Below are 24,172 nucleotides of genomic sequence, written 5' to 3'. Positions count from 1 at the left end.
AATTTTTTGTCACTCTCCCTCTTCCTTCCTTAAGCATTTATTCCTTTCATGACCTCAGAAAATAATATATTTGATCCAGTCAAAATATATAAATGGGACCACAAAGTCATGTGTAAACTCCAAAATTAAAGGCAAGGTCTTAACTTGAAGTCAGTTATCATTCTCTTCTCTCTGAATCTTCTCTCTTTTCCAGTCTAAATTCCCCTAATTCCTCTAATCTTTAAAGGGAAGAAAGGTTCTTCCATCATCCTTACTCCTATCTTCTGAACAGTTTCCAGGAATAACCTTTATAAGGAATGGATTGTAGTATTGAGCATAATACTCCATACATAATCTGATTGTCCAGAGTCCAATGAAATGCCACTTTATTTTGTATTCATGCTACTTTTTCTCTCTGTGTGTCTCTGTCTTTCTGTCTGTCTGTCTCTTTCTATATATTTCTTTATTTTTTTTTACCTTACCTTCCATCTTGGAATCAATACTGTGTTTTGGTTCCAAGGCAGATGAGTGGTAAGGGCTAGGCAATGGGGGTCAAGTGACTTGCCCAGGATCATACAGCTGGGAAGTGTCTGAGGCTAGACCTGAACCTAGGATCTCCCATCTCTAGGCCAGGCTCTCAATCCACTGAGCCTACCTAGCTGCCCCCTCTATTTATTTCTTTATATGTATGTTATTCAAGAAAAATTCTACAATTGACCTTCTTATATGTCACATCACATTGCTGAGTTCTAGCATGCTCATAGTTCACCAAAATTCCCCAAATAGAGGTAGAGCCAAAATGGTGGAGTACAGGGAGGGACTCAGCTACACTCTCCCAATATTCCTCTCCAAACAACTTTAAAACAAGACCTTGATACAAATTTTGAGGTGGTAGAGGAGCCAACAAAAGATCAAAAGGAGAAATTTTTCTATCCTAAGACTACTTAGGAGGTCTGCAGGAGAGACTTAGACATCATATTTCAAGAAATTATTAAGAAAAAATTACCTGGATACCCTAAATCCAGAGAGTATAATAGAAATCAAAAGAATCCATCAATCACCACCTGAAAGAGATCCCCAAATAAAAACTTCTAGGAGTATTAACTCAAATTCCAGAGCTCCCAGACCAAGGAGAATATATTGCAAATAGCTAGAAAGAAATAATTCAAATACTATACATTCATAGGCAAGTTAACACAAGATTTAACTGTTTTCATGGTAAAGGAGGGGAGGACTTAGAATATGAAATTTCAGTGGGCAAAGGAACTAGGATTGCAACCAAGAATAAGCTACTCAGTAAAACTAAGTATAATCCTTCAGGGGAAAAAAAGATATTTAATGAAATAGAGGACTTCGAAACATTCTTGATGAGAAGATAAGAATTGGGTAGAAAATTTGACTTTTAAACAGAAGATTCAAGAGAAGCATAAAAAGGTAAACAGAAAAGAGAAATCCTAAGTGACTCAATGGAATTAAACTGTTTATATCATTCCTATACTGGAAGAAGATATATAAACTACTAAGAACTTTATTATTATGAGGGCAGTTAGAATGAGTCTGCATAGACAGAAGCCATGGGTATAAGTTGATTATATTAGGACAGTCTCCAAAAATAGAATGTAGGGATGAGAAAAATGGATACATTGGAAGAAGAGAGAAGAGAGAGGTAGAATAAGGCACATTTTTTCATACAAAAAAGAAGTTCAAGAAAAACCTTTTATACTAGAGGGGAGAATTGAGGAATGGTGGGCAATGCTTGAAACTTAATCTTGGAATTGATGCAAAGAAGGAAGAATATATACACAGATTCAATTGAGTATCAAAATCTATTTTACCCAATAGGCAAATAAGGGTTTGGAAAAGGGTAAGAGATATGGAGGAGGAATAATAAAGGAGAGGTCAGATTTGAGGAAGTAGTAATCAGAAGCAAGACACTGTCAAGAAGGGCAGGATAAAAACATAGAGAGAAGGATAAGCATAGGAAAATACGATGGAAGGAATTGAACATTTAATTGTCATAATTGTGAATGCAAATAGAATGAGTTAACCCACAGAACAGAAGTGGATAGCAGAATAGATTGGGAAACCTGAACAATGATGTGTTGTATACAAGGGATACACCTGAGATAGGGAGACACACACAGAGTTAAAAGGCAGGACTAAAATAAAGAAGATAGAAAAATTAGACCTAACTGAAAGAGATAATCATGGAAATTACATTGTGCTAAAAGTTTCCATAGAGAAGTAATGTAAAAAATTTATAGCATATTGTTTTCTGATAAAGGCCTAATACCTCAACAATATAGAGAACTGAGTCAGGTTTATAAAAATCTGAGCCATTCTTCATTTGGTAAATGGTAAAAGGAAATGAACAGTTTTCAGGAGAAATTAAAGCTATCCTTTGTCATAAAAAATTCTCTAAAGCTACTGGATCAGTCTTGTGAATATATGAGGGCTATAATGACCTGCACAACTGAAACAAAACACAGGAAAACAGATAATTGTATTTCACAGACTATCAGCAATGTATCTGAAGCATATATATTTGGACATAATGAATGAGAAAAACCAGTGGTAGACATAAGTGTTAGCCTAGCTTTGAGTTCACGAGGTCATTTAGGCTGTCTGAATTAAGCTTGTTAATGCACAGCTTGCTCTGATTTAATAAGGAAAAATGTTGAGGAATAGTTTGTCATTTTCATGTTGGAGGCATGAAGGAGCCTAAGAGTTTTAATCATCATTTTGGAAAATGGATACACATTTTAAAATATAATCAGAGATTCAATATGAAGTAAGGCTATTCAAAATTAATTCTATAGTCATAAAATTCAAGATTCCAGTTCTGTATCTATGATACATTTACTATGGTTTTATGCGTGTGTTCTATTAAGTAGACCAAAATTCAATGTTAATTACTGAAACAAAATTTCACATGCACACACAGCCAAATCAAAGTAGGACCTTGGATAGATTAGATTGATTTATTCATTTATATAGCAAGGAGGATTAAGTTGATAATTCACTGCAACAAAAAGATTGGAGTAGAAATGTTCTGAAATCTGAGCTGGCAAAAACCAGAAACTAAGGAATTATAGATATATAACAAATATAATTAAGGACTTATGGAATTATAAGGAATTAAAACAAATTATGGTAAATATGGTAAAAATCAAATCCTCATATAATTATCTGTATTCTTCTCATCTGAATTGTATTTTGAAAGGATTCTACTAGCTCTTTTTGCTTATCATTCCTGGAGAGAATTAATCACTTTATTTTAGAATCTTTTCTCCTCAAGAAATCCTTCTCTAAAGAAGTAAAACACCAGAGAATCAGACTCAGTGTTCAATTAGTAATTGAGAAAAGAAAAAGAGAACTATCAATACCTGAAGGATGAAACCAACTGGTCCTTGAGGCAGATGTAATAATTCTATACATATTTGAAATGAAATTGCTTAGCTCAGAAGAGACTCTTGAACTTTATATACAGATATTCTTAGAGAATAATTATTTCATCTTTGATGTAAAAGAATAGTTCTCTCTAGAAGAGGTAACAACAATAATAAATATCAGGTAAGAAATAAAATAGGGAGCTGTATTCTTGTCAAGGATATTCTGCACTGTAATGCTAAGGTTGACAAGGGATTCCCTATAGACTATGAGGTCCTCTGGATCAATATTGTCAAACTCAAACAGATAATAGATCCCTATAGGCCACATATTGGCTTAGAACGTCACAAATTAACACTATCTTATTTTGTACTTTAATTTATTAAACATTACCCAAGAATATTTTATCTAGTTCAATTTAGCCTTAAGAAATTTGCTGGATCTTTGGCCTACTGTTTAGTTTGATACCCCTCTTCTAGATGCTTCTTTTTTAATACAACATGCTGCTGATTGCAACAAGCCCCAGAAATTGTGTGGCCTACTGAAAGAGATTTATAATTATTCAAAGGTGTCTGGCCTGTCTATCTACAAAGGAAAGGCCAAATGGATTAAGAATCTCTATTGCTTAGATTTAAATATATATTTAGATGGGCAACCTATGAAATTGTCCACCATTACACATTTCTGGATTCAACCATACAAATGAACAATGTGGAGCAAATTTAAGGTAGAGTAGGAAAGTGGACTTAAAGTTGCTTTAGGAAATTATAGAGCTCTCTTAATGATCTGATGCTTTACACAATAGGAAATACTTGTCGTTAAAAATAAAACCAAAAACAAGACTTCTGGGTTAAGATGGCTACAGAGTAAAACAGGGCTCTTAACTCTCCTAACTACCAACCCATACAGCATACCTCCAAAGGACAAAAAAAAAAAACAAATACAAATGAAAGAAGGGACCCTACAATAGGGTGCAGTATCAAAGGTTTGTGGGATTTGGGCATTTCTAAGCTATAAGGGGGTGAAATATCTCCCATCAAAATGTGAGCTGATCAACCCTCCCCCACCCCACCCACAGTACCAGTTAGATGCTGCGCACCAGTTAGAGCAAGCAGGGACAAAATCTAGCTTAATGATGACAAGCAATGCCCAAGAAATAACCATCAGAAAGAACAAGAAAAAAGCTCTACCACTCAATAACCTTTACACAGAAATAATCCAGAAAGCAGAGGAGGACAAACAAGTAAGCATATTCAAACCTTCCAAAAAATATGAAAATTGGTCACAAGCTCTTGAAGAGTTCAAACCTGAGACCAAGAGAAAAATGGAAGAGATCTGGCAAGAAAAGTGGGAAATAGATCAAAAAGAAATTAACAGCTTAAAAAACAGAAACTCAAAATTGGAGAAAGATGCCCCCAAATCAAAAGAATTGATAAGTAAATTGGAGACCAAAATTAAACAGCTGGAAAACAGGATAAACCAGTGATGGGCAAAATTTTTAAAGAGGGGTCAAAGGAAAGGAAATGCTCATCTGTCAGTCTGTTTCTAAGGCAACTCTTTTGAAGTTTCATCATATTGTATCCTACTTATTGTATTTGTCAGATTAGGAATAATATCACGTGGCTGGATAGAACATTTCAGGGGGCCACATCTAGCCCATGGGCTGTAGTTTGCCCATCACTGGGATAGACAAACCTGAAAAGGAAAATCAAAAGATTATAGCAGAAAACAAGTTTTTAAAGACTGGGCAACTAGAAGCCAATAATCTTTCAAGACAGCAAGATCTAATAAAACAAAGTCAAAAGACTGACACAATAGAAGGAAACATGAAATATCTCACTTAGAGAATTACAGATCAAGAAAACAGGTCTAGAAGAGAGAATTTGAGAATCATTGGTCTTCCTGAAAAATCAGCAATTAACAGAAATCAGAACACCATAGTACAAAAAATTATCCAAGAAAACTGCCCTGATGTTCTTTAAAAAGAGGGCAAAATAGACATTGAAAGGATCCATAGAACACCCTCTACACTAAACCCTCAAAAGTCAACCCCAAGGAAAATAATTGCAAAATTCAAGTTTCCATGTTAAGGAAAAAATATTACAAGAAGCCAGAAAGGGACAATTCAGAGATCAAGGAGCACCAATCAGGATTAAACAGGATCTGGTAGCCTCCACACTAAAAGACTACAAGGCTTGGAATATGATATTCAGAAAAGCAATAGAACTGGATCTACAACCAAGAATCACCTACCCATCAAAATTGATTATATACTTCCAGAGGAAAGTATGGGCATTCAACAAAGTAGAAGAATTCCAAGTATTTGTAAAGACAATACCAGAACTAAACAGAAAGTTTGTTCTCCAACCACAAAAATCAAGAGAAACACAAAAAGGTAAAAAAGAAAGAGAGGGGAAGGGAAAAAAACCCTCTTATTTTTAAATTTGCTTCTTTAAGGGCTTTAATAAGATCTAATTATTTGTATTCCTATATGGAGAAATGTTATGTGTAATTCTCACAAATTGTATTCACTATTATAATAATTAGAAGAATTATTCATAGGGAGAGGTTGGAGTACTAAATGGTCTAAGATAATATGCAAAAAATGGAAAAGGGGGGGAATAGAAGATAGCACCAAGAGAAACTTGAAGGAACAAGAAAAATAGGATAATCTATACCACACAAAGAGGTGCATGGGAAGAGGAGTGGATGAATAACTCTCAGTAGAATTAATTCTGAGAGGGAAGTGTAGCTAGATCCATTGGGATATAGAATTCTATCTTACCCTATGGGGAAAGTCAGAAGGAATAAACCAAGGGGGTTAGTGGGGTGGGGAGTTCGAAAAAGGAGGGAAAGTGATGGGGGAAAGAATCTTATAGGCCTTAAAAAATAATAAGAGGGGAACAAAAAGGGAGTGGGCAGAAAGGGAAGTAAACTAAGGGAGGGGATAAGGGAGGAACAATTTAAAACAAACCACTGGTTTAAAAAGAAATAGTGAAGGGGGCAGCTGGGTAGCTCAGTGGAGTGAGAGTCAGGCCTAGAGACGGGAGGTCCTAGGTTCAAACCTGGCCTCAGCCACTTCCCAGCTGTGTGACCCTGGGCAAGTCACTTGACCCCCATTGCCCACCCTTACCAATCTTCCACCTATGAGACAATGCACTGAAGTTCCAGGGTTTAAAAAAAAAAGAAATAGTGAAGGAAGAAAGAGTAAAACTTGGAGAGTGAATCAAAATGTTGGAGAAAACACAGGTGATAATTATAACTCTGAATGTGAATGGGATGAACTCGCCCATAAAAGGGAAGCAAATAACAGAGTGGATTAGAAAACAAAATCCTACCATATGTTGTCTACAAGAAACACACATGAGTCAGGTGGACATACACAGGGTTAAGATCAATGGCTGGAGCAAAATCTATTGGGGTTCAATTGAGAAAAAGAAGACAGGAGTGGCAATCATGATTTCTAACAAAGCCAAAGTAAAAATAGATAAGGTTAAAATAGATAAGGAAGGTAACTACAACCTGATAAAAGGCAGCATAGACAATGAGGAAATAACAGTACTCAACATGTATGCACCAAATGGTATAGCATCCAAATTTCTAAGGAAGAGACTGGCAGAGATCCAGGAGGAAATAGTAAAACAATAGTAGTGGGAGACCTAACTGTTCCTCTATCAGATCTAGAAAAATAAAACCAAACAATAAATAAGAAAGAGTTAAGAGAGGTGAATAGAATCCTAGAAAAATTAGAGTTAATAGATACATGGAGAAAAATAAATATGGACAAAAAGGAAAATACCTTTTTTTCAGCAGCCCATGGTACATACACAAAGATTGACCATGTACTAGGGCATGGGTAGAAACAAGGCAATGTAAAGAATAAAAATGATAAAGGCTGATATTATGAGAGAAAATATTATTTTAATTGCCATGGCCATGTTAATAATAAAAAAAAACATATGTAAGACCACTTGCCTCGTAAAAGCTCTTCAAAGTTACTGCCTGTGACCATCCTCACTACATAGCCAAAAAAGACTGTCTCAAGCCTGCCCTCAGAATTTAAGCTGCGCTATCCTATACGTTGGTTCCCGTTCTTTGACATCATCCCTGACATCAGAAACTGGAAACCCATTGGATCATGGTAAATGTAGTCTCAAAGTTCCCCACATGTCCACAGGAAGTTTGGAATATACTACATATCTTGAGGCTCAATATTTCCAAACAGAACCCCAAGTGACTTTAACTAACACAGCAAACAAATGCAAAAGAGAATAAATAACAAATGTATCCTTTTCATATCATAATGCAATAAAAATAATAACTAGTTAAGGGTACATGGATAGGCAAGTAAAAAATTAATTGGAAATTAAGTAATATGATTCTCCAAAATCAATTAAAGAACAAATCATAGAAAAAATTAATAATTTCATTGAAGAGAATGACAATGATATGACATCTTACCAAAACTTATGGGATACAGCCAAACCAGTACCTCAGGGGAAATTTATATCCTTGAGGGCATATATTAACAAATTATAGAGGGCAGAGGTAAATTAATTGGGCATACAACTTAAAAAATGAAAAAGTGAACAATTTAAAAATCCCCAGATGAAAACTAAATTAGAAATACTAAAAATCAAAGGAGAAATTAACAAAATCAAAAGTAAAAGAACTATTGAATTAATAAATAAGTTGCAGGATACAAAATTAATACACATAAGTCTTCAGCATTTCTATATATTTCCAACACATCTCAGCATTGAGTAATTCCATTTAATATCCCCTTAGACAATATAAAATCCTTAGGAATCTATCTGCCAAGTCAAACACAGGAATTATATGAACACAACTACAAAACACTTTCCACACATTTAAAATTAGATCTAAACAATTGGAAAAACATTGATTGCTTATGGGTAGGATGAGCTAACAATAAAAATGACCATCCTACCCAAATTAATTTACCTATTTAGTGCTATACCTATCAAACTACCAAAAAACTTTTTTATTGAATTAGAAAAATCTATAACAAAGTTCATTTGGAAGAAATAAAGACCAAGAATATGAAGGAAAATATTGAAAATGAATATGAAGGAAGGTGGCCTAGCTGTACCAGACCTTAAACTGTATTATAAAGCAGTATCATCAAAACAATATGGTACTGGCAAAGAGACAGAATGGAAGATCAGTAGAATAGACTTGGGGTAAGTAAATTCAGCAAGACAGTCTATGATCAACCTAAAGAAACTAGCTTTTAGGACAAAAACCTACTATTTGACAAAAACTGCTGGGAAAATTGAAAACAATATAGGAGAGATTGGGTCTTGATCAACATCTCAAAACCTATAATAGACAAATTCAGAATGGGTGAAAGACTTGAATATAAGAAGAAAACTATAAATAAATTAGGTGAGCACAGAATAGTATACTTGTCAGATCTCTGGGAAAGGAAAGATTTTAAAACTAAGAAAGAGTTAGAAAAAAATTACAAAATGTAAAATAAATAATTTTGATTACTTTAAATTAAAAAGGTTTTGTACAAACAAAACCAATACTACCAAAATTAGAAGGGAAGCAACAAATTGGGAGAAAAAAATCTTTATAACAAATAACTCTGACAAAGGTCTAATTATTCAAATATATTAGGAGCTAAATCAAATGTATAAAAAAATCAAGCCATTCCCCAATTGATAAATGGGCAAGGGGCATGAATAGATAATTTTCAGATAAAGAAATCAAAACTATCAATAAGCACATGAGAAAGTGTTCCAAATCTCTAATAATTAGAGAAATAATTAGAGAAATGCAAATCAGAAGTCTGAGGTACCACCTCACACCTAGCGGATTAGCTGAAATAACAGCAGGGGAGAGTAATGAATGTTGAAGGGAATGTAACAAAATTGGGATATTAATGCAATCCTGGTGGAGTTCTGAACTGATCCAACCATTCTGGATGGCAATTTGGAACTATGCCCACAGAGCACTAAAAGAGTGCCTTCCTTTTGATCCAGCTATACCATTACTGGGTTTGTACTCCAAAGAGATCATAGGGAAAAAGATTTGTTCAAAAATATTTATAGCTGTTCTCTTGGTGGTGGCAAAACATTGGAAAATGAGGGAATTCCCTTCAATTGAGGAATGGCTGAACAAATTGTGGTATCTGTTGGTGATGGAATAATGTTGTGCGCAAAGGAATAATGAACCGGAGGAATTCCATGTGAAATGGAAAGACCTCCAGGAATTGATGCAGAGTGAAAGGAGCAGATCCAGGAGAATGTTATATACAGAGACTGATACACTGTGATACAATTGAACATAATGAAACTTCTCTACTAGCAGCAATGCAAGGATCCAGAGCAAGGCTCAGGGACTTATGAGAAAGAAACATATTCAGAGGAAGAACTGTGGAACACAGAAGAAAAACAACTGCTTGAACACATGGGCTGATGGGGATATTATTGGGGATGTAGATGCTAAACGATCACTCTACTTCAACTATCAATAATATGGAATTAGGTCTTAATCAATGATACATGTAAAACCCAGGGAATTGTGCATTGGCTGGTGGGGTTACTGTTTGGGGGGGAAGGGAAAGAACATGAATTATGTAACCATGGGAAAATATTCAAAATTAAAAATTAAAAAAAAACAAAACAAAAAACAACTCATCTTCTGTCTTAGAATTAATACTGTGGATTTGTTCCAAGGCAAAAGAGCAGTAAGAATTGGACAAGTGACTTGCCTAGGATCACATTGCTAGGAAGTATCTGAGGCCAGATTTGAACCCATGATCTCTGATTTTTTGACTTGGCTCTCAATTCATTGAGCTACTTAGAAATTCAGTTTCTGTCTTTTTAATATTAGTATTCTACCAACATTGCCATCTCGCACCAAACATAAAATATATGTCTCTAAAGAATTTTTAAAAGAATATCACTGAAAGGAAAATTGAGTGTGATAGTCTGTGACAGTGTAGCAACATATAACCAATAAGGACCTTAAAGGAAGAAGAGGGTTCAAATAGTTCATCCAGGAATTTAATGATATAAAGGAAAGATAAACTTGCCAAATACAAAAAGGGGATAGCATCCACTGGTATCCCCATAATATCAACAAAAAGCAAGAATGACTTCAATCACTTTCATAAATCCTATGTAATGAATGTAGAAGAGGACATGGACAAGAATAGTATTGATGGTGGAAGGTATGGTGGTTGGGTTGCCATCTACATTACTGAAAGGAGCTCCAAAACAATGAAATCAGAGCTCCATCTGAATATTAGGTTGATATCATACAGATGCTTTAACAATAATATATACATTTATATTCCTCAATTAACATCTCTCAGAGAAGAATACAGCCAATTTTTTTTGCATTGAATTGCAATCAGTTTAAGCAATTAGCATAATGTTGTCTGCAAATGAGCATCTAGAGGAGACATATCAAACTGAACTGTAGGCCGAGAAGCCAGCAAAGTTTCCAGGTGCAACCTGAACTAGATAAACTACAACTTGGAAATGTTTAATGAATTAAAATACAAACAAATGCATATAATGTTATTTCTTAATTAATTAAGAATATTTTTCCATGATTCATGTTCTTTCCCTCCTCTCCTCCCTGCCCCTTCCTTAACTGATGAGCAATTCCACTGGGTTATGCATGTATCAAGATAATGTTAATTTGTGATGTTCCAAGTCAATATGGGATCTATTTCTGTTTGAGTTTGACAATACTGATCTAGATGACCTTATAATCCTTAGGGAATCCCTGGTCCACTTCTAGCATTCCAGTGGAGAATATTTTTGTCTGTTTGTGGTGCTAATGAAATTCCCATTAAGAAGAATTATGTCTTAAGCCATTAGGGGAAAAAAAAAAACAAAGCAAATCACTTTACTTAACTTCATGATATCAGAAAATCTGAAAAATTAGCAATGACAGACTTTTATTTCTCTTTCACAGATTAGGACTTTATGCATACACAAATGAAGGAATATACACCAAAGCATGGCAGTCATATCTCTTCAAGAAAGATGCTAGTGAGCTCCAAATAGGGGACGGAGATCTGGGAGCCCACAGATCTTAAATGGAGGGTTGAAGGGTTGGAGGGTTCAAAGGGAGCTTTCAAGGTGGTCTGGAAGAAGGAATCAGGAGTGAAGGCCATAGGGTGAGACTGGAGCCTATGAGGAGGAAGAGGAAATGGGAAGAGGCACAGACTGTCCCAGTGATGGGCAAACTTTTTAAAGAGGTGTTTAAAGGAAAGAAAATGCTCATCTGTCAGTCTGTTTCTAAGGCAACTCTTTCGAAGGTTCATTGTATTGTGTCCTACTCATTGTATTTGTCAGATTAGAAATAATGTCCAAGGGCGGACAGAACATTTTAGGGGGCTACATCTGGCCCTTGGGCTGTAGTTTGCCCATCACTGGAAGGTAATGATTTTTAAACTGGGGTTCTTGAACTTGGATCTGAAAAAAATACAGCTTTATTTTCACTAACCTTTCAATTAAATGTATATTTCCTTCCTCTATAAATGTAGTCAGTGATCCTTATTTTCAAAGGGGAGCCATAGGATTCGCTAGATGGTCAAAAAAGTCCATGACACAGAAAAGGTTAGGAACATCTGGTGCAGGGATATCCCGAGAGTCAGCACCCAAAGGACTTAGAGGCTATCAGTATAGCTTGTGTACCACAAGAAACTGAAGGGTGGGCTGCTGAAGGAGACCCTGACCAACATGAATACGGTCCAGCCCCCCAACTCCAACAAAGGATTCTCTTCTCTTGAGCTTTTAATACTGAGCCGGGAATAAACACTTTTCGCACAACCGGCCTCTGACTTTTCACAGATTGTTTTTACCAGCTCCATGTTTGTTATCAGAGAAAAACAATTTGTTCAACCTCATCTCACAAGCCTGAAACGTGAGGGCAAGTTCCTGAGCCCCGGCCAGGCTGCGTGGGCTTTGAGCTTGTTTCCTCATTAATGTTCAGGCTCTCTGCAGTCTCAGCTCACAGGGCTGGAGAAACTTAGTGCGAAAGAAGCGGGGCTCTTTGTTTAGGAGCCTGGGGGGAAACCGTCCTTGCTTAGGAAACCTTAACTCTTCTGGGAGGGTACAGAAGCGTGCGCTAGCTAGCTGCCATGCCAGTGCAGGAGTGTGGGCACTGACAAGCATCTTGCTCACCCATTCCAGCCAATTAATCATGAGCAGCCTGGGTAATGATGGTGGGTGCACATGTTTGTCTCCATTCGGAACAACTGACATATCGCTCATTTGTGCTACTGGAGTTGGGTGAGTGGCAGGTTTTTCACACTTGAAAAAATCTATAATTATGCCCCTCCTCTTCCCCAAATCCCCCTCCCACCCTTATCAGAGAAATTTGGCAAATATGAAACTGACTCAGAGGGAAGGGGGAAGCGTGGACTGCATTTGATTCATTCTGTTATTCCAATGGAGAAAGGAAAACTTAGGAAGAAAATATTGCTATGGAACATTATCCTATTTGACAGTCCCGCCTGATATCCAGTACCTTAACCATACCAAGATTTAATGGAGCCTGAAAAGTGAAGGAAATATTTTCCCTCCTGAGAGAAATTATGAGAGATTCCATTATAATGCAAAACTAGATTAATATAATTTATATAATAGCTTCCTGTCTGTATACCTTATCCTGTGATGAGTTTATGTTTCTAAGGTGGATAGACCTTCCAATTATCCAGATGAGGACTTGGTTGTATCTTGTCACTCCATGTGACTCTTGTCTATACTCTCCCATAAATTCTGTAGGGGGGGGCATCAGACATCCTGGGGTGGCGGGGCTCTTTTTAGCACTCTTGATAATGTATAGATAAATGGCCATGGAACATTCAGACAGCCTATCGGCTACCCCTATTCTCATCAAATGACTTGATAGGGTACATATTTTCCCATCACACCACTTCTGTCACACAATTCTTGGTTGGTTATGTGTTATAACCCTATTTGTGTAGGAATTTTTCAAATACTGCACAGGAGAGAAAATACTCACCAAGAATTTATTAAAAGCATGCATTGCGGGAGGCAGAGCCACAATGGTGGAGCAGAAGCAGGGAATCTTGAAACCACCATGAGAATCCTCTCCAAGCACTAAAATAATGCCACAAAATGAATACTGGAGTGAAAGAACCAATAAGGAGATGGAGTGAATCTACTTTAATTCAAAGGGAAACTTGAAAAGGAGGCAGAGAGTGTCTGGGTCACTGGGGTGAGAGGAGAGCACAGTCAGCAGGAGGCTACAACCAGGGAGTGAGGAGCAAGCCACAGCGAGCCCTATCCATCCCACTTCTGCTGTTCCAGGTTATGAACTTGGGCCCAAGCCAACATTGAGACCCTCAGACCTTGCCCCCCTTAAAGTTCCAAGCAAACCACTGGCAGTAAGGTCCAGAATTCTAGCCAGGGGCAATCTGTCCTACCCACTTGATCTGTGTGGGCCCAGAAAGAGGCCAGGAATCCCAGTCCAGGCTTATGATGAGGACCTTAATCTCAGTTTGGGGAAATCTGTGTGGCACTTCAGGTCAGTATAGACTCAGAGCTGTGCATACCACCCCCATCCCCATCCCTGGTGAAGACAGTCCCCAGGGACTGGCCCTTGTCAAAGATCTAGGCAGGTCTAGAATGTGCCTGACCTAATCAAGCCCAGGGTGAGACCAAAGGCACCCTCCAACCCTGCCCAAGCCTGAGGCTAGAATTTGAACCACCAGCAGTTTTAGTGGGTGATTGAATCAGCAAGGGGAGGTGGTTCTCAGAGCTTCTAGCCCAGAAGCCATCCTATCACCTTGAAAGAACTGAAACTTTTACAGACCCAGCAATAAGGCTAAGGGTAGCATCAAGGAAGAACTGAAGTTTAAGAGGAGAACAGAGCCTACCTTTTAAATAAAAGTGAAAGTCAAGAAAAAGGCTGGTAAAATGAGCCAAAAAACAAAACAAAACTTAACCATAGAAAATTTTTAGAGACAAAACAAGGCACAAACACAGAAGGGAACAGTGAAAGCAATGCAAACACATGGAAAGATTCAAAGGAAAACATGAATTTGTCTCTGATTCTGGAAGAGTTCAAGAAGAATTTCAAAAATCAATTAAGAGGGACTGATGAAAAATGGGGAAGAGAAATTAAAGCAATGCAAGAAGAAACAGACCAAATAAAAGAGGAGGCTCAAAAACTGACAGAAAAAAAACATTGCTTAAAAATTAGAACTGGGCAACTAGAAGCTAATGACTTCTGAGATATCAAGAAAACAAAACCAAAGGAATGAAAAAAATAGAACAAAATGTGAAATATCTCATAAAATATACCTTGTGGACATTTTACTTTGTCAGTGAATGTGTAGGGCAGGAAGAAAAGGCAAGGGAAACTCAAAGGACATGCAAAATAGTTGGGAAAATAAGATATACACAGATGGAATAATGAGAAATATGAGATGACCTTGCAACAAAAACTAAAAAGAAAGAGATGCATTGATTCATTTGTGGGTTCCATGTCTTTGGAAGTCTTGAAAAAAAGACTTACCAAGAATGCTGTGAAGGAAATCCAATCAACTGTGAGGCAGACCTGATGATTTCTAAGGTTGTTTCTAATAATTTAATTCTGAGAGCTCATGAATATATAATTGACTATTAAAGAGTAGTAGGCTACTAAGTGGTGTCCCATCTTCTCTTTAACCAGTATTGTCCTTATTATTCATTATTTGTAACTGTGATGCTTATATTCATCTTCTCAACTGTGATAATATATCTCAATTTCATTAGGATGGGTCTGATTACTTATGAGGAATTATGCTATCCACCTCTAGAGAGAGAACTGATGGAGTCAGGGAAGATTGAAGCATAATTCTTTTTTTAAATTTTTAAATCTTTCTTTCTTTAATTTTTGCAGCATGGGTAATATAAAATTTATTTTGCTTGACTGATATTATGCATGTGATACATATATATATAACATATGATATAATATATAATCATATAATTTCCATATATTTTGCCTTCTCAATGGGTTGGGGAAGGGCTAAAGGGAGGAAGAGAATTCTTAATTCAAAATTTATTTAAAAATAAATAAATTATATATATATACAGGAATATGAAAAGGGAAATGGTCAGAACTCCACATGGCTTAAAATGGGATTTGGTGGCTATGTTTCATTTGGAATGCAAGCTTCTTCTTTTTCCTTAGTATTATTTTAGAAGCCAACTCTCAACTTTGAAGATCCTTTGTTTTTGCTTAAAGCCTTCAACAAGTTTTTACAAATATGATCAGTTTACACAAGGCAGAACCCTTCCATTTTATGAGAAAAGGTTTGTATTGACCTACTATAATGTAAAATAAATATAAATTTTTATTGTAACATCTTGACTTGTTTCAGTGTCTTCAGATGAATTCTTGGTTTTCTTACTACTACAAATAGATTTTTTCCCCTCCAGTTTACATAATTCACATGCCAGGCAGAATTCAGATAAGGTATAATCTGCTTCTAACATACTTTTTCTCATTTAATTATAATGATAATTTGCAGTTAATGAAAGAAAGTAGCATTTGAGAAGTGCCTCCTATGATATGGAATTAAATCAAGGAACATTAAATATTTAAATATAGAGAGTTTCTGTAGGCAGACAGTATCCACACAACAATTTTATCAAATAGACTAAGTTCTAATTTGTTCTGCTATTCTATTGAAAAAGTCGAATTTAGTAAAAAAATTTACAAATCACAATATAATACACCAATACCTATCACTTAATTTGATTTAAAACCTCTTTTGAGTGGCTTCTGGAAAGTACCTCAATTTTCTTATCAGTAAAGTGGGACCATAACGGAGGATTTGTAATAGAGAGTATGAATGTTCTAACCTGTATTTGTCATTCAATTTAACTTAAGAAATATTTAAGTATCTACCATGGACAAGCAAATCTGCAGGCACTGGGGATAATAATATGAAATAGTAATAACATCTTTATGGTGTGCAAAGTGTTTTGCATATATTATCTCATTTCAATTTCATACCAATTCTATGAGACAAACCTTATAACTACTATCGTCTTCCTTTTACAGATGATGGAAAGATCTCTAGTAAGGAAAAAACTAAACCAAAACAACAACTATTGAAACAACTCTCCTGTACTCTCGTAGTTATATGTGTTAAGAAGCAGGATATGAACCTAGAGTGCTTCCTCACATCTAGTCCAGCACTCAGTTTAATATGTCATGATGTATATCTTTAAGCTTGCAATTTAGTAGAAGTGAAGTCATAAGCTTTAAACTCTCAATAGAATGGAACATCAGTGAGTCAGAACTGAGTTGCTTATCTGGCCTTTAATAGCAAGAACCAGGAGCTGAGATCACTGGGAAAATATTAACAATCACAAAAGTACAAACAAAGAAAGGACCATTTGTCAGTTCATTTTCTAATAGTCTATCATTTTTGAGTTTTGTCCAGCAGATCAGACTAAGAACAGGATTAATAATTCATGGAGCTGGACTTGGGACACCAGTTCAAATTCTGTCCATATTATACCACAACAATCATCTTAATTCCTCACAGAAAGAATGGTACTAACAAATTTCAGCAGCATAGTACCAGAATTTGGATGTCCTGGTTTTCAGGACCATACTACTACCAAACTGTGTGACCATGGCAAGTTCCTTCAATACTCAAAAACTCAGTTTTCTCATCTATAAAAGAGGAATATACTCTCTACCTCATAGAATTATGTTGAGATTTAAACGATGTATTTAGTGTGGATATGTGGGGGGAAATGATACATAAATATTACTATTTTCAAAGTGTTCATCTCAGTGTTTGAGAAAACCCATGATTTTGTCAGTGTGGGCATTCCTTTTACCAAAGTAACTCTCAACTTTTTCCTAGGCACAAGTAGATGTTTTGATGAGTTGCTATATTCTTTTCTTCCATAACGGTCGACCCTCTTGTGATGAGTTTCTCCATACTTAGACTGGTACCATCCATCACCAGACCTTCATTGGAAGACTTTAAAATCAATATCCACCACGACTTACATTCTGCTGGCACAGCCTTAGCAACTCAGGGTCACCTCCATGCTAAAATTAAGAATTTAGTAAAGTAGGGTTCATGTATTTATGGAATTTCCTTTTAAAGTAAGAAGATACTGGTTGTGAGTATGAAAGATTAGTAAGTAGATTGTTTCCACTGTACTTTAATTGAATCCAGTAAGTGTTTATAACATGCAGAACATTATTCTAGCAAAGATACATAGTTTAGATAAGGCTTATTCTCCAAATAAGTACCAAAGAACAGATTGATTGGAATATAGGCTCATCCCAACAGTGGTTAATGGATAACTATATAATAGTTTTAATGACTGATGGATTTTGGAGGTCTGAATTTATATTCCTCTTTTTACAAAGATTCCAATTTTTGCTTGGCAAAATTTTAGTTGTTCTGATCATGTGTGATGCCAAATGGTCAATTTCTGTCATAATTTTGGTAGACAACTGCAACAATAAAGATGAGTGGTTCAGCAAGAATCAGAATGGAAATCCCATTGAAAACTAGACACATCTATATATCAGCCTCCTAGAGAATCTACAATCCAGTAGAGGATAAGACACAAGTGGATTAACTATAAAGACAGTTTTAAATGATGAATATATAGAAAGTGGATAAAACAAATTCTTCACTAGAGTCTGAGGAAGATGATCATTATGACATGGAGGGTAATGAAAAGGCATTATGGTAGAGGTAACACATAAGTTGATTCTAAGAGGGCAGGAATTAAACAAATCCTAATTTCACAGTTGAAAAAACTGAGGGAGATGAGTTGCCCATGCTTACATGGCCAGTAAGTTTCTGAGGCTTGATGGGAAGTCAATTCTTCCTGGTTCCAGGTTTTTTCCACTGTGTCATCAAGTTGATTCTGAATAGAGTCTGGTTTATCATTTGACAAGTATATTATTAGCAGAGTTCATTTTGGGCATGGAATGAATTAGATAGTTCTTAAGGTTCTTCTAAAGTAGAGTGATGACATGATTTGGCAACTACAGTGTGATCTTGTCTTCTCTGGATTGTTTTATTAAAAGACAGTCATTTGCTACATATGGGAAGACTCGAACATTTTATCAGTGTGGGCATTCCTTTTACCAAAGTAACTCTTTCACTTGCTCTCACCAGGGAATACCTCCAGGATCAACTCTGGAGCAGAGGCAGAAGCAGAGAATAAAATAATTGAATCAGCCAATGAGTATTTTACAAGTCACAAGCTATGCCTTACTCCACTCTAGGGGATATCCAGCTTCAGACTATTTAATTATGTTAGATCAAAATTAATTTAGATGAATGTTTCAATAATAATTAATATTAACAAAAATAACTGCAATTCCTAGTAGTTATATAGTGTTTTAAAGTTTACAAAGAGCTTTTAAAAATCACTTCATTTTATCTTCACAATAAACTTATGAAGTAGATGACATAATTATATCATATATATCAATATATATATAATAATAATGCAGATGAGGAAACTAAGATACAGAGAGATTCACTTCTTTGACCAGGGTTACACAAGTCAATGTGTCTAAGGTCAAATTTGAACTCAGATCTCTATACTTAAATTCCAGTGCTCTGACCACTGCACCACTAGATAATCTAGATATTTTTCTTAGTATGATGCACATTGTCCCTTAACGGAGATCCCCTTCCCATCAAATCATTTCCCAGAGAATTTGGCTCTGCAATTCATTCATCAATGCCAGGAACAAAATAAACATAACATGAAACCTGAACTAAAACTCTACAAATACTTCACTGCCTCACACTGCAGATATAACATATCTAAGAAAGTCCTTATGGACTATGAAAAGAGTAAGCCTGGTAAACATATGCATTTCTGTGTTTGGAAATAAGATGAATATTCCCATAGAAATGACGCATGTTCAGAGATTTTTTTTCTATGACAAACAATGACCAAACTTCTATGCGCAGCACATTTCTGTTATACCATAATGACATTAATGTAGTGCCCTGGAGAATGTTGTTGAACAAAATAATAAATGGAACTGAAAGATGACTTGTATCATTTTAGTGGACCTATATTTTAAAATTTATAAAGTTTATGTATCATAGACATATAAAATGATTACATGTTTATCTTTAAAAATGACTCATATTCAGACAAAATTAAAATCCATCCAAACATGTAAGGTGTTAAGCTTCATGTAACATAGTAGCTTTAAGCCTAAATATTCATGTGTTGAAATTAAAACTTCATTATGACAAAAATCTCAAAAGGCTACATTCTTTTTTTTAACCCTTACGTTCCATTTTAGAATGAATAATCATATATTTGTTCCATGGCAAAAGAGTGGGAAGGGCTAGGCAATGGGGCTTAAGTAACTTGCCCAGGTTTACTCAGCTAGGAAGTATCTGAGACCAGATTTGAACCGACCTACTGATTTCTAGGGCAGGCAAAAAGCTATATTTATAAAAGCATTATAACCTCGTGTCTTAATTATAAATAATGAAAAGCAACCTGATATAATAGAAAGTGCTGGAATAGAGTCAGTAGGACTTGGGTTCCAACCTTGTCTTTGACACTATCTAGTATGACACCAACATAGTCATTCACCACCAATGTTATTCAACCATGTCCAAAGGATTTGCCCTGGTCTAACTAGATGGCAGTAGTTTCCCATCTTAAGAGTTTTTCTAAAATGATGAAATCATAAGTCCTTTCCACTTTTTTTTACAATAATTCATAATAATATGAATATTTCAAATATAGACATATAGTGCATACCAATATGAATGCTGTAACAAAGAGCTACTTAAATACTAAATAGAAAAATAGATAGTATCCCTTTGGAAGTTTTTCTTTTGTGTTGAGTGATTGGAGGACAACATAAAATCAAGATGGAAAGGTAGGATTGGTAGGAACAATTATGAAATGTCTTAAATGTTAGCCAAAGGATTTTCAATTTGACTCGGTAGGCAATAGAGTTCCACTGAAGATTTTTAAATAGATAAGTAATATCACTATATAAAAGAAACAATTCACATACACACACACACACTTTTTTGATCCATTTACTTAAAAGAGAAACGAAAGAGCTCTTCAATCAAAAAGAAATTATTCAAGATTGTGAGATACTTTTGCAAGCAGTCACAATGCTCCAAGTTGAAAATCTCAAAAATATTCCTTCTACAGGCCTAGAGACAGGAGGTCCTAGGTTCAAACCCGGCCTCAGCCACTTCTCAGCTGTGTGACCCTGGGCAAGTCACTTGACCCCCATTGCCCACCCTTACCAATCTTCCACCTATGAGACAATACGCTGAAGTACAAGGGTTTAAAAAAAAAAGAAAAAAATATTCCTTCTACCTCAAAGATTGTTATGAAATAATAATCAGTAATAAAATATTCTCTCTAGTATAGCACTATTTTTAGTAATATACTCATGGACTTTTGACCAAAATTTTGCTCATGGATTAGTAATTGCTTTTATTAGTTTAAAGACTTCATACTATTTTGTACACACCTTAGGGGAACATGGATAGAGGCTAGCCCTAAGAAAGGATAGATTTTTGTTAGACTCTGAGTATTGTAAAAACATGTGTAGAATCATTGAAACCCAGTCTTAGAGTTAGAAAGGGCATCAGTGTCTCACTTCTGACCAATATCTGAATAAGAATCCTCTAGTCCACCAGCTTCTTTTGGTTTATATCTCACCACTGGTCCGTTGTAATTGGAAAATCCATCTGCATTGTATTTGGTTTACAAACCACCAAATCCTGTTTGATTTAAAGTATCACTGAATACACTTCCATTTGCATCTAAAATGATTCAAAATCCTTGTAAAGTTATTCATCAACCCATTTTTGCCATTTTTTATGCTGCCACATTACACTATTCCTTGGAGCATCTTGGCAACCTAATCCAGGTTCTGAAATGTAATTTAAGCAAGTGAGGGGATATGGCTGCTGGTTTAAGGACAGGCAGTTGCATTTCCTTGCTCTTTTTTTGTGAGAATATTTTGTACCTGTTTTGTTATGAGTGTTAGTTTTTAATTTCTCAGACTACCCCTAAATTTTTCCCCGCCAAAAAGAAATCCTTTGGGAGTCCTAGCCAGACTTGTCCCTGTTTGCCACTGTCAGCTATGTTAAGAGCATATGCAAAGGAAAGTTTTCAGCATTCCTATATCTCTAACCGATTGATAGGGATGGACCATCTGGAATGGATAAGAGGAATGGACATGAAGCCGTGGACATGAAATAAAAAGTAAATCAAGTAAATCACTGACCTCTCCATATCAACTTCTACTACCAAGGCTCCCCAAATCCTAATGTGTCTCATTAACCATTGCTTTCCCTCCTTGAGATAAAATACAATTCTAGCTCTGGAGATGGATGGTTAATATATTGTGTGCAATATGCTGTTGTTTTGCCCTGAAAAATTTCTCTTTAAATCGGGTTAGAATGTTCCCTCCCCTTGCTAAAGAGGCATTAATCTTTAGAAGGGGGACAACTTAACCTAGAAATTGCAGGGAACTACAGGAAGAAGAATGCTAGCTAAACACTTCAAGCCTGCTCTCCTACCAGCTACCTGCATCATTATGAGCCAATAAACAAAAAGAAAATTTAGAAGACTAAGAAGAGACATACAACTATGGAGACTTGCTACACAATTAGAAGAAAAAGTTAGATGGCTAGGGCTGGAGTCATCTCCATCTAACAAGCAAAGAGCACTTAATTAGCATAGAAAGTTAGCTATCCATTAAAAAGAAAGCCACTGACCTATAGAGATGTCATTACCCTCAAGTGATTCTTTGATCTTTCAGTGACAGGTAAGGGAATATTTTATAATAGCTACCATTTCATAGCACCTTAAGGCATGTAATACTTAATAGCTATCCAATGAGGTAGGTACTATTATTTCCCTTATTTTACAGATGAAGAAAATGAGGCTTTAAAAAGATCAAGGGATTAATTCAGCTTAATATAGTTAGTAAACATCAGAGGTGAAATTTGAACCCAGATCTTCTTGCTTTTAGATCTAGTCCTCTGACCAACTTTCCTACTTCTTTCCCTTTCATGACTTAGCTCTGACCTTCCCATTACCAATGGATCTGAGATTATTGGCCACAGCCAGTGCCCCTCCCTTTGCCTTTTTTAACCTGCATGAACCACTTTTCTTTTGACCTTTACTATCATTAAGCACAACTTTCTTGTAATCTAGTGCACTGCCTAAAGGGCACCTCTTAGTTAGGTCATGCTGGTAGGTCTGAATAATTGTTGAGAAATAAAGAGGCTATTTTAATATCACTCTCAGCAACTGGGTGACTTAATTTTTACTGATAAACTATATGCCTCTAGGTATCCCAATGCTTAGAAGGCTAGAATTGAAGTCAGGAAGATATGAATTCAAATCTTGCTTCAGGCACTTAATATCATTGTGACTGGGAAAGTCTCCCTTAGTCCTCATTTATTCATCTGAAAAAGGGAGGAGATAATTGCACTAATCTTGGAATGTTGTTATTAGATCAAGTTAGATAGCACATGAGAAGTACTTTTCAAATCTTAAGGTGCAAAATGAATGATATTTTAATTATCATCAATTATTGTTCTGTTGTATTTATGAAGACATCAAACTTTGCTGTCTATAGCAATATCCCCAAAGGATAATGACAAGATAGTGAAGAAAGGAAACTTTAAAAATCACTAAGGGACAGGGGCAGCTGGGTGGCTCAGTGGAGAGAGAGGCAGGCCAAGAGAGGGAGGTCCTAGATTCAAAATCTGGTTTCAGACACTCCCTAGCTGTGTCACCTAGGCAAGTCACTTCACCCCCACTGCCTAGCCTTACCACTTTTCTACTTTGAAACTGATATTTAGCATCAATCTGAAGACAGAAAATGAGGTATAAAAAAAACTGCAAAGGATGTTGAGATATTGAGGAGAGTAACAGGTAATTCAGACTATATTTCCTAGGCACTCAGTCCATCCACCCTTGGCTTACCCACTTTGTCTTCTTCTCTGGGTTTTTCCCCTGAAAAGTGCCTATCTTTTTTGTCTTCAAACATAAGAGGAGCGAGGTCATTCGGGTCACACTACTAAAAACCTTGTCAGGTGTGTGCAGGGAGTTAAGAGAATTGAGCGATGTATCATGATTGTGTTTTTACATTACCTCATGGGACAGATAAAAGGCAGCAATGCCCAAAGGCCAGAAGCAGCAGAGCATGGAGAACACACTGAGGCCCAGATGATCTCGTGGCGGCATCATCAGAAAGTTGTCCTCACTCTCTGTGTCGCTTGAATAGTCACTCTAGAATCACAAAGGGAAGAGAGGGAGGAAGATGGAGGAGAGAGAAAACACTGCTTAGTAAACATATTAATCAACAAATATTTATTTATTAAGTGCCTTTTAAATGCCAGGCACTGTGCTAGGGGCTGGGAATACAAATACAAAGAATGAAACAATTTCTACTCGCAGAGTTTAATGATGGAGTCAACAAAATGCATATATAAATACAAACAGCATAATTACAAAGTTAATAAATACAGATACTTGCAAATGAAATATAAAGCAGTTTAAAAGTGAGGACAGTAGCAATAGTATGAATCAGAAAGTGTTTCATTTAGAAGATGGTGCCTGAATTGAATCATAAAGGAAAAGACCAATGCTACAAAGAAGGGGGTATTAAAAAAAAGCATATTCCATGCATGGGGAACAGCCAATAGTGATGGGGAGGAGGTAAGAGGGCAAATGTGGTAAAACCTTTTTGTTAATTATCTCATTTGACATTCAAAGCAATTCTG

At 36.0% G+C, this 24,172-nt stretch overlaps 1 protein-coding gene across 1 annotated transcript in view; it reads right to left on the bottom strand.

Annotated features, from left to right (window-relative positions):
- Nucleotides 1–24,172, bottom strand: part of SYNDIG1 (synapse differentiation inducing 1) — a 191,107-nt gene that overhangs the window by 107,510 nt on the left and 59,425 nt on the right. The window contains exon 2 of the mRNA XM_044660761.1: nt 23,541–23,678. Coding sequence (XP_044516696.1) covers nt 23,541–23,678 — 138 coding nt within the window. The remainder of the gene's footprint in view (nt 1–23,540; nt 23,679–24,172) is intronic.

The sequence above is a fragment of the Gracilinanus agilis genome, chromosome 2, assembly GCF_016433145.1.
Source record: "Gracilinanus agilis isolate LMUSP501 chromosome 2, AgileGrace, whole genome shotgun sequence".
In the NCBI taxonomy this organism is placed as follows: Eukaryota; Metazoa; Chordata; class Mammalia; order Didelphimorphia; family Didelphidae; genus Gracilinanus; species Gracilinanus agilis.
The sequence above is the reverse complement of the archived record's forward strand: the minus strand, read 5'-3'. Positions and strand labels throughout refer to the sequence as shown.